The sequence below is a fragment of the Heterodontus francisci genome, chromosome 9, assembly GCF_036365525.1.
Source record: "Heterodontus francisci isolate sHetFra1 chromosome 9, sHetFra1.hap1, whole genome shotgun sequence".
NCBI classification, from domain to species: domain Eukaryota; kingdom Metazoa; phylum Chordata; class Chondrichthyes; order Heterodontiformes; family Heterodontidae; genus Heterodontus; species Heterodontus francisci.
In genome coordinates, this window is record NC_090379.1 from 50755881 (window position 1) to 50770926 (window position 15046).

The window sequence follows — 15046 nt, forward strand, 5'->3', positions numbered from 1 at the left end:
GGCAACACCATTCACAGCGTCACCTGATGCGGAAGGTGCTGTTGCCATTTTTAAAAGGCTGACAGCCCTGCAGACAGTTCAACAAAGCGCAGAGTTCACCCCTCTCCCCACCTCCCTTCCCTATCCAAATACTGAAGAGTTCACCCCTTCCCCACCTTGCTGGCGCCAGCTTTCCTTGGACGGGAAAGTGAAGGTGCGTGAGTGCCGCACGTCGCGCTGAAGATCAGGCGCTGAAGGTAACATCGCTGCAGGTTACGTTTAATTAATGCAAACATCTAGTTAGCATTTGGAAAGCAGGGTCGCATCACAGAGCAGCGGAGGGGCCGCCCCAGAGCTTCCCCGCTGCCGATCCGATTCGAGTACAGGAGCAGGGATGTCTTGCTGCAATTATACAGGGCCTTGGTGAGGCCACACCTGGAATATTGTGTGCAGTTTTGGTCTCCTTATCTGAGGAAGGATGTTCTTGCTATAGAGGGAGTGCAGTAAAGGTTTACCAGACTGATTCCTGGGATGGCGGGACTGACATATGAGGAGAGATTGAGTCGGTTAGGATTATATTCGCTGGAGTTCAGAAGAGTGAGGGGGGATCTCATAGAAACCTGTAAAATTCTAGCAGGACTTGACAGGGTAGATGCAGGAAGGATGTTCCCGATGGTGGGAGAGTCCATAACCAGCGGTCGTAGTCTAAGGATATGGGGTAAACCTTTCAGGACTGAGATGAGGAGAAATATCTTCACCCAGAGAGTGGTGAGCCTGTGGAGTTCGCTACCACAGAAAGCAGTTGAGGCCAAAACATTGTATGTTTTTAAGAAGGAGTTAGATATAGCTTTTGGGTCTAAAGAGATCAAAGGGTTTGGGGTGAAAACGGGAACAGGTTACTGAGTTGAATGATCAGCCTTGATCATAATGAATAGCAGAGCAGGTTTGAAGGGCCGAATGGCCTACTCCTGCTCCTATGTTCTATGTTGTCCCCCTGCACCCCTCCCTCCCTAACACACCTCCCCCCCACCACACCTCCCTCACACCCTCCCCCTCCCCTCCCCCCTCTCTCCCCACTCCCCCCTCCCTCCCCCTCTCCCCTCCTCTCCCCCACCCCTACACCCTTCCCTCCCTCCCCCTCTCCCCTCCTCTCCCCCACCCCTCCTTCCCTCCCTCCCTCCCCCTCTCCTCCCACCTCTCCCCCATCTCTCCCCCATCCTTCCCCTCTCTCCTCCCTTCCCCTCTGCCCCTACCCCTCCCACCCCCTCTCCCCCACCCCTCCCTCCCCCGTCCCCCCTCCCTCCCAACTCTCCCCCTCCCCTCCCTTCCCCTCTGCCCCCGCCCCTCCCCCCACCCCAAAATACTGCAAACAAAACCATGTGACATCAAGAAACAGCTGAACACACCGGATACAGCAAAGGCTATGGTCCTGACAACATCCTAACAAGTGTTGAAGATTTGTACTCCAGACTAACCACACTGGGAGCCAAGCTGTTCCAGTACATCTACAGCACTGGGAGCTACCTGACTAAATAAAAATTGCCTGGGTAAATCCTGTCCACAAAATGCAGGAAAAATCCAATTCAGAAGTGTCATAGAATACTCTTCACTTGCCTGGATAAGTGCAACTCCAACAACACTCCAGGAAAAATCAGGCTGTTTGTTCGGATACCCCATTCACCACCTTAAACCTTCATTCCAACTAGCCCACCATGGCAGCAGTGTGTACCATCTACAAGATGCAATGCAGAAACTCGTCAAGGCTTATTTGGCAGTACCTCTCAAACTTGCAACCCCTAGCACAGGGTTGTCCAACCTTTTCACGTGGAGGGCCACATTACAATTTTTATCTTACAAAGGGGGCTGGTGAGACAATTTTGGAAAGATAAAGGCATTAAAAATTTATCTTACCATTAATCAAAACAACAATCAATCTGCATTTTTATGAAGAAGCTTTAAATGGGAAGATTAATTTATTTACTTACTTTCTCATCACTATGTTGGATACTGATTTAGTGAAATACCTGGCATTTGTTTGCTTGCACAAGTAGTCAATGTTTGCCCACACACTTCTTGTAGCGATGCGAAGTATTCCAGATAGATGTCCATCTATCAGGAGTGATCTTGATCATGCTCTCTCCCTCTCTCTCTCTCTCTCTCTCTCTGTCCCTCCTCTCTGTGTTCCCCCTCTCTGTCTCATCTTCACTCTCTGTGTCTCCCCTCTCTCTGTCCCCCCCCTTTCTCTGTCTGACTCCATTCTCTCTCTGTCCCTCCTCTCTCTGCCCCCTCTCTCTGTCCCTCTCTTTCTCTTTCTGACTCCCCCTCTCTCTGCCCCTCTCTCTCTCTGTCCCTCTCTTTCTCTCTCTGAACCCTCTCTCTTTCTGCCCCCTCACTCTCTCTCTCTCTGTCCCCCTCTCTCTCTTCCCCCTCTCTCTCTGCCCCTCTCTCTCTCTGCCCCTCTCTCTATCCATCTCTCTATCTCTGTTCTCCTCTCTTTCTGACTCTGTTCCCCCTCTTCTCTGTTTCTGTTCCCCCTCTCTCTCTGTTGTCCCCCTCTCTCTTCCACCAACCGCGTCTCTCTCTCTCTCTCTCTGACAGTTGCTGAGAGCAGGAGTGCTCAGAACAGCAGCTTTGTGACAGGTCAATTTAAAAAGAAAATTTGCGTTGTCAGTTACACAGCTGACCGATGCTGCATGAGAGCAGGAGCAGTGGTTTCCCAACTTCGGACAGATTCAGGCTTTTCCGGTGGGTTCTGACTTTTTTTTAACAGCCCGTCGGAAAGCCCTGAATCCTCCGAAGTTGGGAAACCCCTGTTCCTGATGTCAGTGCCTGTCAGCTGTGAGATCTGGCAGTGCGATGCTTTTTTTAAAAAGCCGGACTGAAAGAAGACATGGAAAATTTCTCATCTCTGAACTACATCCGCAGGCTGGATGAAAACCTTTGGTGGGCCATATGTTGGACAACCCTGTTCTAGCACCTGGAAGGGCAGCAGCTATGTGGTAACACCACCACCTTCTAGTTCCGCTCCAAGTCACACTCCATCCTGACTTGGAAATATATTGTTGTTACTTCACTGTTGCTGCTTCAAACTCCTGGAACTTCCTACCTAACAGCACTATGGGAGTACCTTCACCACACAGGCTACAGAGGTTTAGGGCAGAGGTTCACTACCACTTTCTCAAGGGCCAGTGGCACCTGCATCCCATGAATGAATTTAAAAACTTAAAATTAAAATCTTTCCCACACAATATACAATTGATGACCACTTTATCCTCAATCTGGATTCAGAGATTAACTCTCTTTGGCAGTCAGTGACAAGTTTTTTAATCCAGTGCTTTCCCCTAAGCTTAGACTTCCTTCAACACTATCCCAGTGCTTATGAGTGCTATCAATATGCTGGGTGACTGGCTGCAACATGGCAATATTAATTCCAGATAACAATTAATACAGAACACATCTCAACACACGACAAAGCATATAATGAAACACAGTTAATTTATAACTTTTTACACTTCATTCTTCAGTCAAAATGGTAGCAATTGCATATTGTCTCTTGAATGTGGATTGTTCATGACTCTCAGCTATACTTGCTTATTGCAAAATGGGTGCATACACAGAGAAGTGTACATACAAAAGTCACTGTAAGCTAACAGTGACAGATCTGCTTCCATTTCTAAATAAGTTAGTAATTGAATTGTGAATCAAAAGATTCTAACACAGTATATGTTCTGACCTGTATGTTTTGAATAAAATGGAAAGGAAAGAGAATTTTCTAGCTGTTTGTGATAAATGGCTCATTGCATTAAAATCATAATTATTGAATCAATAATCTTCTTCTTTGGCCTCCTTATCTCGAGAGGCAATGGGTAAGCCCCTGGAGGTGGTCAGTGGTGTGTCGAGCAGCGCCTGGAGTGCCTATAAAGGCCAATTCTAGAGTGACAGGCTCTTCCAAAGGTACTGCAGAAAAATTTGTTTGTCGGGGCTGTTACACAGTTGGCTCTCCCCTTGCGCTTTTGTCTTTTTTCCTGCCAACTGCTAAGTCTCTTCGACTCGCCACACTTTAGCCCCGCCTTTATGGCTGCCCGCCAGTAATGCAGTAAGCATTTTACATAAAGTTTCAAGTAAGATTATGAATGTCTATCACCTTCAGAATTTTATTGAATGTAACCATTTGTCTGTATTTAAGGTGTTTACAAGGGATGCTGATTATGTGATGGGGATACACAGCACTTGTTGGCAAATTGGTAAAAAAAAGGCACAAGAAGTACTTATATTTTTATGTTGCACCATATGATCATCAAAGTGACAAAATGCTGTAACACAAGAATTACTTTTTAATTGTTAAAAGAAAATGGGAGTAGACATTACATGGCAGCAAAGGTGACAAATAGCAGTGAAATGTGTAACTAGTTAATCTGTTTTAGTCCCCCGCATGACCTTCCTCTTGTGTAAGCACATGTTCTAAATAGGTGCATGAAATTAAAGTTCTTTTTATAGCATATCATCCCAGAATGCTTCATCAAAAAATGTCCACCTACTGGGCACTCAGTGCACAGAAGCATGCTTGAATGGATCATTATTCTGTAACATGCAGCGCAATGAAACCCAATATCAATAAGCAGTACAAAAAGGCAGCATGTTGAAGCACTAATGTGTGACTCTACAGTACTGCTTATATTGTCTTAAATTTCCCTTTGGGCTGAGTTCCTGCTCTTAGCTATGCTGTCATGAGAAGGGAAAAGGGACAATCAATATGAGCTGCATCTAGGCATCTACTGTCGCTCCTTGCTTCCAGGTTGGAGTGCTGTTGGATGAGTCTCAGGATCAGGTCAACTGCAGGATATGTGCTGGTGAGAAATCTATGGTGCAGGGAGGCTTCAGGCGGGTGGGGCAGGACTCAGTATAGCTTCAGTTAAAATTGTGTAGTCTGCAGATAGGTGACAGTGGCATCTGGCAGTTTATCAGACAAAGAATAGTATTCAAATATAATCAAACCATCTTCTCTGAAGCACCACCTATACGTATTGGATAGAATAGTGCAGGCTGGAATGATTTTAAGTATGCAATCACCTTAGGGTTAAAATGACCATACTGGAAACCAAGCAAGCCTCCTCTTCTGGTTAATAATATCATCTCCTTTTCTGTACATTGTAATATGCTCAGAGTATGCGTTTTTATAATATGTGTATAGTATATCGTATTTCATATACTCTGAACCATCATTATTCTTTAACAGAATTTTTTGACTGTGCATGATCAATTCAAGAATGATCATCTTTTAATGCGTCTGAATTAGATGGGAATTCATAGTACAATGATTATGAAAATGTAAATCTAAAATAAAAACAGGACAATGAAAGCAATTCAGATGTTCACTGGCAATGCCATTTTGTTAGTAATACATTTTGATAGGTTTAATGATCTAGGAAAGTGGCCCTGTAGCTTTTAGGAAAGTAATTCTTCTGTATTTTTGCCTATGTTCATAGAATGAAGGTTAGTTGCCATTAGTTCCTGCTGTGACAACTGCTGATTATGTCAGTTAAATAAAGTGTGCCAATTTTGTCAGATGTGCACAATTTGCTATGTGCACAATTGTGCCTAGTGGGTCAAAACCCCCATCTCTATAAACTGTTCCAGCTGAGTCTGATATGCCAACTGTGTTTGAGCTATTTATTCTCTCTCTGCTGTATATTAATCTAAATTTTAAGCCTTGATAAGGCTACAGAGTAACAGATTAAGTATATTCTTTTCTACTGTGTCATGATTTATTTTCTGTTTCAACAAAGAATGGATAATAAATCCTTTCTCTATCTTGCCTTTACATTTTCCACTTTCACTGTGAAATATGCATTAGGAAACCAGAATAGTTTTCATGCAACAAGAACCATTTTATGCAACAAGAACCATTTTAAATAAAAACAGAAAGTACTGGAAATACTCAGCAGGTCTGGCAGCATCTGGGAGAGAGAAGCACAGCTAACATTTCAGGTCTGTGACCTTTCATCAGAACTGACAAAGGTTAGAAATGTTTTAAGCAAGTGAAGCGGGGGTGGGGGGAAGAGAACAAAAGGGAAGTGTGTGATAAGACAGAGGGCCGGAGAGATTAACTGACAAGGAGGTCATGGGGCAAAGGCAAAGGGAGTGTGCTCATGGTGAAAGACAAAGCATTAGTGCAGAGAGAGTGTTAATAACAGAATAATGAACAGCTCTGTCCAAAAGCGCAAACATGAAAAACCAAGTTTAAGGCAGACATATGGTAAAAAAAAAGATAAAACAAAATAATAATAAAAAAAGGGTCAGACATGCTCTGAAGGTATTGAACTCAATGTTCAGTCCAGAAGGCTGTAGAGTGCCTAATCGAAAAATGAGGTGCTGTTCTTCGAGCTTGTATTGATGTTCACAGGAACACTGCAGCAGGCCAAGGACAGAAATATGGGCCTGGGAGCAGGGTGGTGAATTGAAATGGCAAGGAATTGGAAGCTAGGGGTCATGCTTGCAGACTGAGCGGAGGTGTTCTGCAAAGCGGTCACCCAATCTGCGTTTGGTCTCCCTAATGTAGAGGCAACTGCATTGTGAGCAGCAAATACAATATATTAATTTGAATGAGGATTTCAGCAGCAGACGATCTGAGGCAGGGGCGAAGTCGGACAACGTTACGGAGGTGGAAATAGGCAGTCTTAGTAATGGTGTGGATCTCGGGGTCAAATATGACACCAAGGTTGCGAATGGTCTGGTTTAGTCTCAGACAGTTGCCAGGAAGAGGGATGGAGTTGGTAGCTAGAGTTTGGAGTGGGAACCAAAGAGAATGGCTCCGGTCTTCCCAATATTTAATTGGAGGAAATTTCTACTCATGCAGTATTGGATGTCAGATAAGCAGACTGATGGTTTAGCAACAGTGGAGGAGTTGGGAGGGATAATGATGAGGTAGAGACGGGTGGCATTAGAATACAGGTCTGCTAATGCTGTATCTTTGTTTAAAAATCATGATTGGCATCGTCCATCTACGAAAGATGATAGATAAAAAGGGAGTGAGGGATAGACCGAATAATCACAGGCCAGTCAGTCTAACCTTGGGAGAGGGCAAATTATTGAAATCAATTCTGAGCTAGGATAAACTGTCACTTAGAAAGACATGTATTAATCAAGGATAGTCAACATGGATTTGTTAAGGGAAGGTCGTGTCTGACTAACTTGATTGAATTATTTGAGGAAGTATTAAGGAGGATTGATGAGGGTAGTGCAGTTGATGTGGTCTACATGGATTTTAGCAAGGCTTTTGACAAGGTCTGACATGGCAGACTGTTTTTAAAAAAAGCCAATGAGATCCAGGGAATGTAGCAAGCTGGATACAAAATTGACTCAGTGGCAGGAAACAAAGGGTAATTGTTGATGGGTCTTTTTGCATCTGGAAGGCTGTTTCCAGTGGGATTACGCAGGGCTCAGTACCAGGTTCCCTGTTTTTTGTGGTATATATTAACTATTTGGACGTAAATGTAGGGGGAATGATCAAGAAGTTTGCAGACGACACAAAAATTGGCCACATGGTTGATAGCGAGGAGGATAGCTGCAGACTGCAGAAAAATATCAATGGACTGGTCAGGTGCAGAAAACTGGCAAATGGAATTTAACCCAAGAAGTGTGAGATGATGTATTTGGGGATGTCAGACAAGGCAAAGGATTACACAATAAATGAGGGAATACTGAGAGGTGTAGAGGAAGTGAGGGACCTTGGAGTGTATGTACACAGATCCCTGAAGGTAGCAGGGCAGGTCAATAAGGTGATTAAGAAGGCATATGGAATCCTTTCTTTATTAGCCGAGGCATAGAATATAAGAGTAAGGAGGTTATGCTGGAACTGTAGATAACATTAGTTAGGCCACAACTTAAGTACTGTGTGTAGTTCTGGTCACCTCATTACAGAAAGGATATGATTGCACTATAGAGGGTCCAAAGGAGATTTACGAAGATGTTGCCAGGACTGGATAATTGCAGCTATGAGGAAAGATTGGATAGGCTGGGACTGTTCTCCTTGGAACAGAGGAGGCTAAAGGGAGGATCATAGATCATAGGAAATAAGAGCAGGAGTAGGCCATTTGGCCCATCAAGCCTGCTCCACCATTCAATTAGATCATGGCTGATCATCTACCTCTACGCCATTTTCCCCACTATCCCCATATCCCTTGATGTCGTTAGTATTCCAAAATCTATTGATTTCTGTCTTGAACATGCTCAATGATTGAGCTTCTACAGCCCTCTTGAGGTAGAGAATTCCATAGATTCACCACCCTGAGTAAAGAAATGCCTCCTCATCTCAGTCTTAAATGGCTACCTTATTCTGGGACTGTGTCCCCTTGTTCTAGACTCACCAGCCAGAGGAAACATCCTATCCACATCTACTCTGTCAGCCCTGTAAGAATTTTGTAAGTTTCAATGAGATCACCTTTCATTCTTCAAGACTCTAGCGAATATAGACCCAGTTTCTGCAATATCTCCTCATAAGACAATCCCGTCGTCCCAGGGATTAGTCTGGTGAACCTCTGCTGCACTTCCTCTATGACAAGTATATCCTTCCTTAGATAAGGAGACCAAAACTGTACACAGTACTCCAGCTGTGGTCTCACCAAGGCTCTATACAATTGAAGCAATACATCTTTACTCCTGTACTCAAATTCCCTTGCAATGAAGGCCAACATACCATTTGCCTTCTTAATTGCTTGCGGCACCTGCATACTAGCTTTTAGTGACTCATGAACAAGGAATTGGTTGAGATGTACAAAATTGTGAGGGGCCTGGATAGAGTGGAGGTGAGGAGGCTATTTACCTTAGCGGGGGTGTGGGTGGGGTCAGTGACTTGGGGGGGTTTATAGATTTAACGTGATTGGTATAAGGATTAGAGGGGACATGAGGAAAAGTTTTTTCATCCAGAGGGTGGTGGAGGTCTGGAACTCACTGCCTGAAAAGGTGATAGAAGGAGAAAACCTCATCTCATTTAAAAGATGTCTGGATGTGTACCTGAAGTGCCATAACCTGCAGGACCATGGTCCAAATGCAGGAAAGTGGGATTAGGCTGGGTGCCTTTTCCTTTGGCCGGTGCAGACACGACGGACCAAGTGGCCTCTTTCTGTGCTTTAAACATTCTCTGATCCTATGAAAACGAATGCTGTGCTTTCACATGATGCCACTGAAGTGCAGCATGTAGATGAGAAATAAGAGAGAGCCAAGGATAGATCCTAGGGGAACACCAGAGGTAACGGTGCAGTAACCGGAAGAGAAGCCATTGCAAGTGACACTCTGGCTACAATTAGATAAATAAGAATGGAACCAGGTGAGTGTAGTCCCACCCAGTTGGATGCTGGAGAAGAGACAGAGGAGGATGGTGTGGTCAACTGTGTCAAAGGCTGTAGACAGGTCGAGAAGGACGAGGAAGGAAAGTTTACCTTTGTCGCAGTCACATAGATTGTCATTTGTGACTTGATAAGAATCGTTTTGGTATTGTGTCAGGGGTGGAAATCTGATTGAAGGAATTCAAACATCGACTCTGTGCAAGATGGGGCGGATTTGGGAGGCAGCAACATGTTCAAGGACTTCGGACAGGAAAAGGAGGTTGGAAATGGGGTGGTAGTTTATAAGCATGGTGGGGTATAGGGTTGTATTTTTGAGGAGTGGGCAGATTTAAAGGAGAGGGACAGTACCAGAAGAGAAAGAACTGTTAACAATATCAGCTAACATAGGGACCAGGAGGGGAAGTTGGGTAGTCAGTAGTTTAGTGGGAATAAGGTCAAGGGAATAGGAGGTGGCTCTCATGGACAAGATGAGCTCAGAGAGGGCATGAGGAGAGAAAGGAGAGAAACTAGAAAAAGATACGAGTTCAGAGCTAGAGCAGGGGGAACTTTAGAGGAGGTTTGGCCTGGTGGGTTTGTGGAAGGGAGGGGAACAGAAGAGCAGCTGATCGGATGTTCTCGATCTTAGTGACAAAGAATTCCATGAGCTCCTGGCACTAATTGTTTGATGTCATAATGCTGAAAAACTCCAGTATCACAGTTGTTGGAGGGTGTTATTATAAAATGCCAAATTTACATGGGTAATTTCATTATAAATATAAACGTAGGCATTTATAATGAGAAAAAGTTGATACAAAAGTGTGACAAGTAAAGTTTTGTGTACAGGAATTGCACACAGGCATAACTTTTTTAATATTGATAATTACAGCCTGCACATAAACCAACTTTTTATAGGAATGTGGTGATTGCAGAATGGGCCACCAATGGTGCAGTAAATGAGAAAAGGGATGTACAAGAGCCCATTGCCAGAAGTTTGGATGGTATGAGCTGTGAAGTAGCACTGAATGAGGTTGTAGAGGTCTGGTGGGGCAAAAGCATGGATGGATTTATAAACAGTGATTAGAAATTTAAATGTAATACTTCTGAGATGTGGAGTCCATTGTGGTTGGGATGATGAGGTGATAGGTGAGTAGGGTATATTGCTGAGTGGATAATAATTGTAAAGTTTTGAATGAGGTAAAGTTGGATATGCTTAAGCTCGAGAGGGGGATGAGAAGAGTATTAGAGAAGTCAACCCTTGAAACCACAGTTTCAGTGATAGGTGGGTGAATTATAAATAGAGGCAATGAGTTGTAATGGAGGTAAAAGTTAGTCTTGGTGATGGATAGATATCAGGTCTGCCATTGGTGTTGGTAGGGTTCAGGGATACTGTCACCTCAGTGGGTTTGTGCTCGGCTGTAGAATCAGGGTCACAAGCTGGTGAGAGCAACACACACGCGACCGAACAGCTGGCTGAGGCTGAGACAGCCGAGGTCTCTGACAGTCGGAGGACTGTGGGCGGCCAGGCCCATACTGAGCCCCAGGCTGATAACGAGCCTCTGGTGTTGACAGCACAGGGAATGCTGGAGTCGCAGAGAGAGGTAAGGCAACATCTGGCAGAGATGCCAGAGGCCATGCGTAGCCATGAGGAGACGATGGAGGAGTCCATCCATGCCATGAGTGCTGCCATGTCTCAGGCGTGCAAGCACATGACTTCCTCCATGGAGAGGTTGGCGACCCTCATGGAGAGCCAGATCCTGCAGATGCATACAGACCTGCACACCATTGCCTTGGCCATGAGCTCAATGCAGCAGTGGCAAGGCAAGAGAAGGTCAAGGCTCCTGGAGTCTTCTCCAGTTCCTCATCCTTCTCTGGTCAGCAGGAAGGTTGACGTGAGCCTTGAAAGGGAGGAGGAGAGGCTGACCTCCACAGCTGAGAGCTCCCCTCAGGGTGCTCTGAGTGTGGACAGCAGCAACTCAGTCCCTCTGCCAGTGAGCCCAGCTCCAGTAGCTGCTATGCCTGAGGAATAGTTACTGAGGGATAGGATCTATTCCCATTTGGAAGAAAATGGGCTTATCAGTGATAGGCAACATGGTTTTGTGCAGGGAAGGTCATGTCTTACCAACTTAATAGAATTCTTTGAGGAAGTGACAAAGTTGATTGATGAGGGAAGGGCTGTAGATGTCATATACATGGACTTCAGTAAGGCGTTTGATAAGGTTCCCCATGGTAGGCTGATGGAGAAAGTGAAGGCACATGGGGTCCAAGGTGTACTAGCTAGATGGATAAAGAACTGGCTGGGCAACAGGAGACAGAGAGTAGCGGTGGAAGGGAGTTTCTCAAAATGGAGACGTGTGACCAGTGGTGTTCCACAGGGATCCGTGCTGGGACCACTGTTGTTTGTGATATACATAAATGATTTGGAGGAAAGTATAGGTGGTCTGATTAGCAAGTTTGCAGACGACACTAAGATTGGTGGAGTAGCAGATAGTGAAGGGGACTGTCAGAGAATACAGCAGAATATAGATAGATTGGAGAGTTGGGCAGAGAAATGGCAGATGGAGTTCAATCAGGGCAAATGCGAGGTGATGCATTTTGGAAGATCCAATTCAAGAGTGAACTATACAATAAATGGAAAAGTCCTGGGGAAAATTGATGTACAGAGAGATTTGGGTGTTCAGGTCCATTGTTCCCTGAAGGTGGCAACGCAGGTCAATAGAGTGGTCAAGAAGGCATACGGCATGCTTTCCTTCATCGGACGGGGTATTGAGTACAAGGGTTGGCAGGTCATGTTACAGTTGTATAGGACTTTGGTTCGGCCACATTTGGAATACTGCGTGCAGTTCTGGTCGCCACATTACCAAAAGGATGTGGATGCTTTGGAGAGGGTGCAGAGGAGGTTCACCAGGATGTTGCCTGGTATGGAGGGCGCTAGCTATGAAGAGAGGTTGAGTAGATTAGGATTATTTTCATTAGAAAGACGGAGGTTGAGGGGGGACCTGGTTGAGGTGTACAAAATCATGAGAGGTATAGACAGGTTGGATAGCAAGAAGCTTTTTCCCAGAGTGGGGGATTCAATTACTAGGGGTCACGAGTTCAAAGTGAAAGGGGAAATGTTTAGGGGGGATATGCGTGGAAAGTTCTTTACGCAGAGGGTGGTGGGTGCCTGGAACGCGTTGCCTGCGGAGGTGGTAGACGCGGGCACGATAGCATCTTTTAAGATGTATCTAGACAGATACATGAATGGGCAGGAAGTAAAGAGATACAGACCCTTAGAAAATAGGCATCATGTTTAGATAGAGGATCTGGATCGGCACAGGCTTGGAGGGCCAAAGGGCCTGTTCCTGTGCTATAATTTTCTTTGTTCTTTGTTCTTTGAGAGTTCTACACCTGTGCAGGAAACCCTCAGGCAGCCAGGGCCCTCTAGGTCTCAGGCAGCCAGAGGATGGCCGCTGAAGTTGTCACAGACTAAAGGGCAGCCTGATCAGCAGCCTGCCTCCAGCCCAGGGATCACACCTCATAGAAGCACTCGTAAACATCTAAAGAAAACCATCTAGACACACTTGGGGTTTCATTGGTTTTTAGCATTTGCTATTTATTTTTGTCTTATAATATTTTCCCATTATTGAATTTAATTTTCATTGTGGAAGATACTTATTCTTTCATGCCTTAATTGTGCGATGCTGACTTCCCCCTTCTCCCTTATTGGGCTGCCATTGTAGGCACAGCCTTCCTTTGGGAAGAGTCTCACATGGACCAGCGTGTGTGGTTAAGCTGGACGCCATGCACAGAGCACAAATAGAAAGGAGGCGACAGACTGAATTCATTGATGTGAATCTTTAAAGATTTGGCTATGAGAGGCCATCATGGTGGTTGGAAGTAGGTAGGTATGAGTCGGTCTCTTGCTTCCTTGGTCTGTCACTCAATGTGCCTGGCCTCTGGTGCAGGGGGTTCAACTTCCAGTGCTGCTTGCTCATCACCGTTTTCTGCGTCCTCCTTGTTGGCTGAGGAGTAGCAGTCAATCATGTTCTTGTCATGCAAGGCCTTGTCCCTCTGCAGTGCTAGATTGTGCAGAGCACAGAAGACCACTGCAGCATACTGCAGAGCTCCACCGAATCGATCGATCGAGGCACTGGAATCTCATTTTCAGCAGTCCAATGGCTAGCTCAATGGTTGCTTGGGTGGACCCGTGGAAAGTGTTGTACCTCTCCGCTGCTGCAGTGCGAGAGTTCCTCAGAGGCATCAGTAGCCTCTTCAGTGGTCAGCCCTTGTTCCTGAGAATCCATCCCAGAAGGTGAGCAGGGGGCCATAAATGCTGCAGCACCTAAGACTGTTGATGTGTGTAGGCATCATGGCTGCTTCCTGGGAAGAGGACACACACCTGCAGGAAATGCTTTTGGTGGTTGCAGACCAACTGAACATTGATGGAATGAAAGCCTTTCCTGTCCATTGGAACCTTGATGGCCACCTGCGTACAATCTATCACAGCTTGCACCTGGGGGAATCCATCGATGGCCCCAAATCCGATTGTCCTCTCTGCCTGTCAGTTGCCAGCTCTCTTGACAAAGGCATTGGTCACTTCTTTGATGCAGCGGTGTGCTGCTAACTGGGAGACACCAGACATGTCCCCAGTGGATCCTTGGAATGATCCCGACATGTAAAAATTGAGTGCCACGGTGATCTTCAATGCCACGAGCAATAGGGTGACCACCAAATCCCATAGGTCGCCACTCGTCCTGCAGCATGGCGCTTAAGTTGGTGACGGGCTCCCTGGAGAACCGTAATCTTCATTGACAATGCCACTTGGACATTTGGAGGGAGCTGATTTGAGTCCAGAACATTCTCTGAAGCAGGTGGGCCCTTCTTGGCATGGTTGACTGCCACTGCTCTCATCATGGAGCATCACGGGCAGGCACAGCAGCCTCCTGATCCTCCCTCCGTCGGAGGTACTGCATCATGCCACGGGGATCCAAAATGACAGGGTGTATGAGACCCATGCCAGCTGATCCGTAGGCTTCCAAAGCGCTGTCCTTGCAGAGATGAAGTAACCTTGGCTCCTCCCGGCTGTTTTGCTAATGGCCTTCAGTGTTTCAGTGCCCTCCCTTGCTAAAAGCCAACCCTCTCACCCGATTGCATGGCCACTCGACCCTCTCATCCGATAGATTGGCCACCCAACCCTCTCACCCAGCATTATCGCCACCTGGTACTGCCACCCAAGATCAAGCCCCCCCATCCCGTGCAAACCATTTGAGACCAAGCCCCCTCATGCAGACCACCCGAGGCTAATCCCACCCGATACCAAATCGACCTGTGTAGAGTGCGCAGCACTGCAGGCTGACAATGACGTCCGCTCCCCCCTCCCCTTCACCTATCCAGTGCTGGTCATGGCTGCTTACCCGTCATGGCACTGAGGCCTCACCTTGGTGCTGCCAGTTTTCAATGCCACAGATCCAAAGGCACGTGAGGGCCGCCTGACGTCCAAGCACTCCACTGAATTGCAATCATGCTAATGCATTAAACCTAACTGTTCTACAATTTAAATTGTACTCCTATCATGTCAGGAGTTTCCTGGTGCTTTCCTGCCGCTGACTAAATCTGGAACCGATGTTACAACTTCAGATTTCCGGGCAGACTCGTCCAATGCTATTTTCCAGCATCCCCATGCCTCCATTCCTACTCCAAACGGCCTCACTAAATTCAGCCCAATATGTGCCAACACTATTTTGAATGGACAATGCATAGGCAGA

The 15046-nt window shown here is 45.9% G+C and overlaps 1 protein-coding gene across 1 annotated transcript in view; it reads left to right on the forward strand.

The window, feature by feature from the left end:
- The first annotated feature begins 14042 nt into the window (after positions 1 to 14042).
- c9h14orf180 (chromosome 9 C14orf180 homolog) overlaps positions 14043 to 15046 on the forward strand; it is a 99181-nt gene continuing 98177 nt past the window's right edge. Inside the window, exon 1 of the mRNA XM_068038148.1 lies at positions 14043 to 14079. Within this exon, the coding sequence (XP_067894249.1) occupies positions 14043 to 14079 (37 nt within the window). The remainder of the gene's footprint in view (positions 14080 to 15046) is intronic.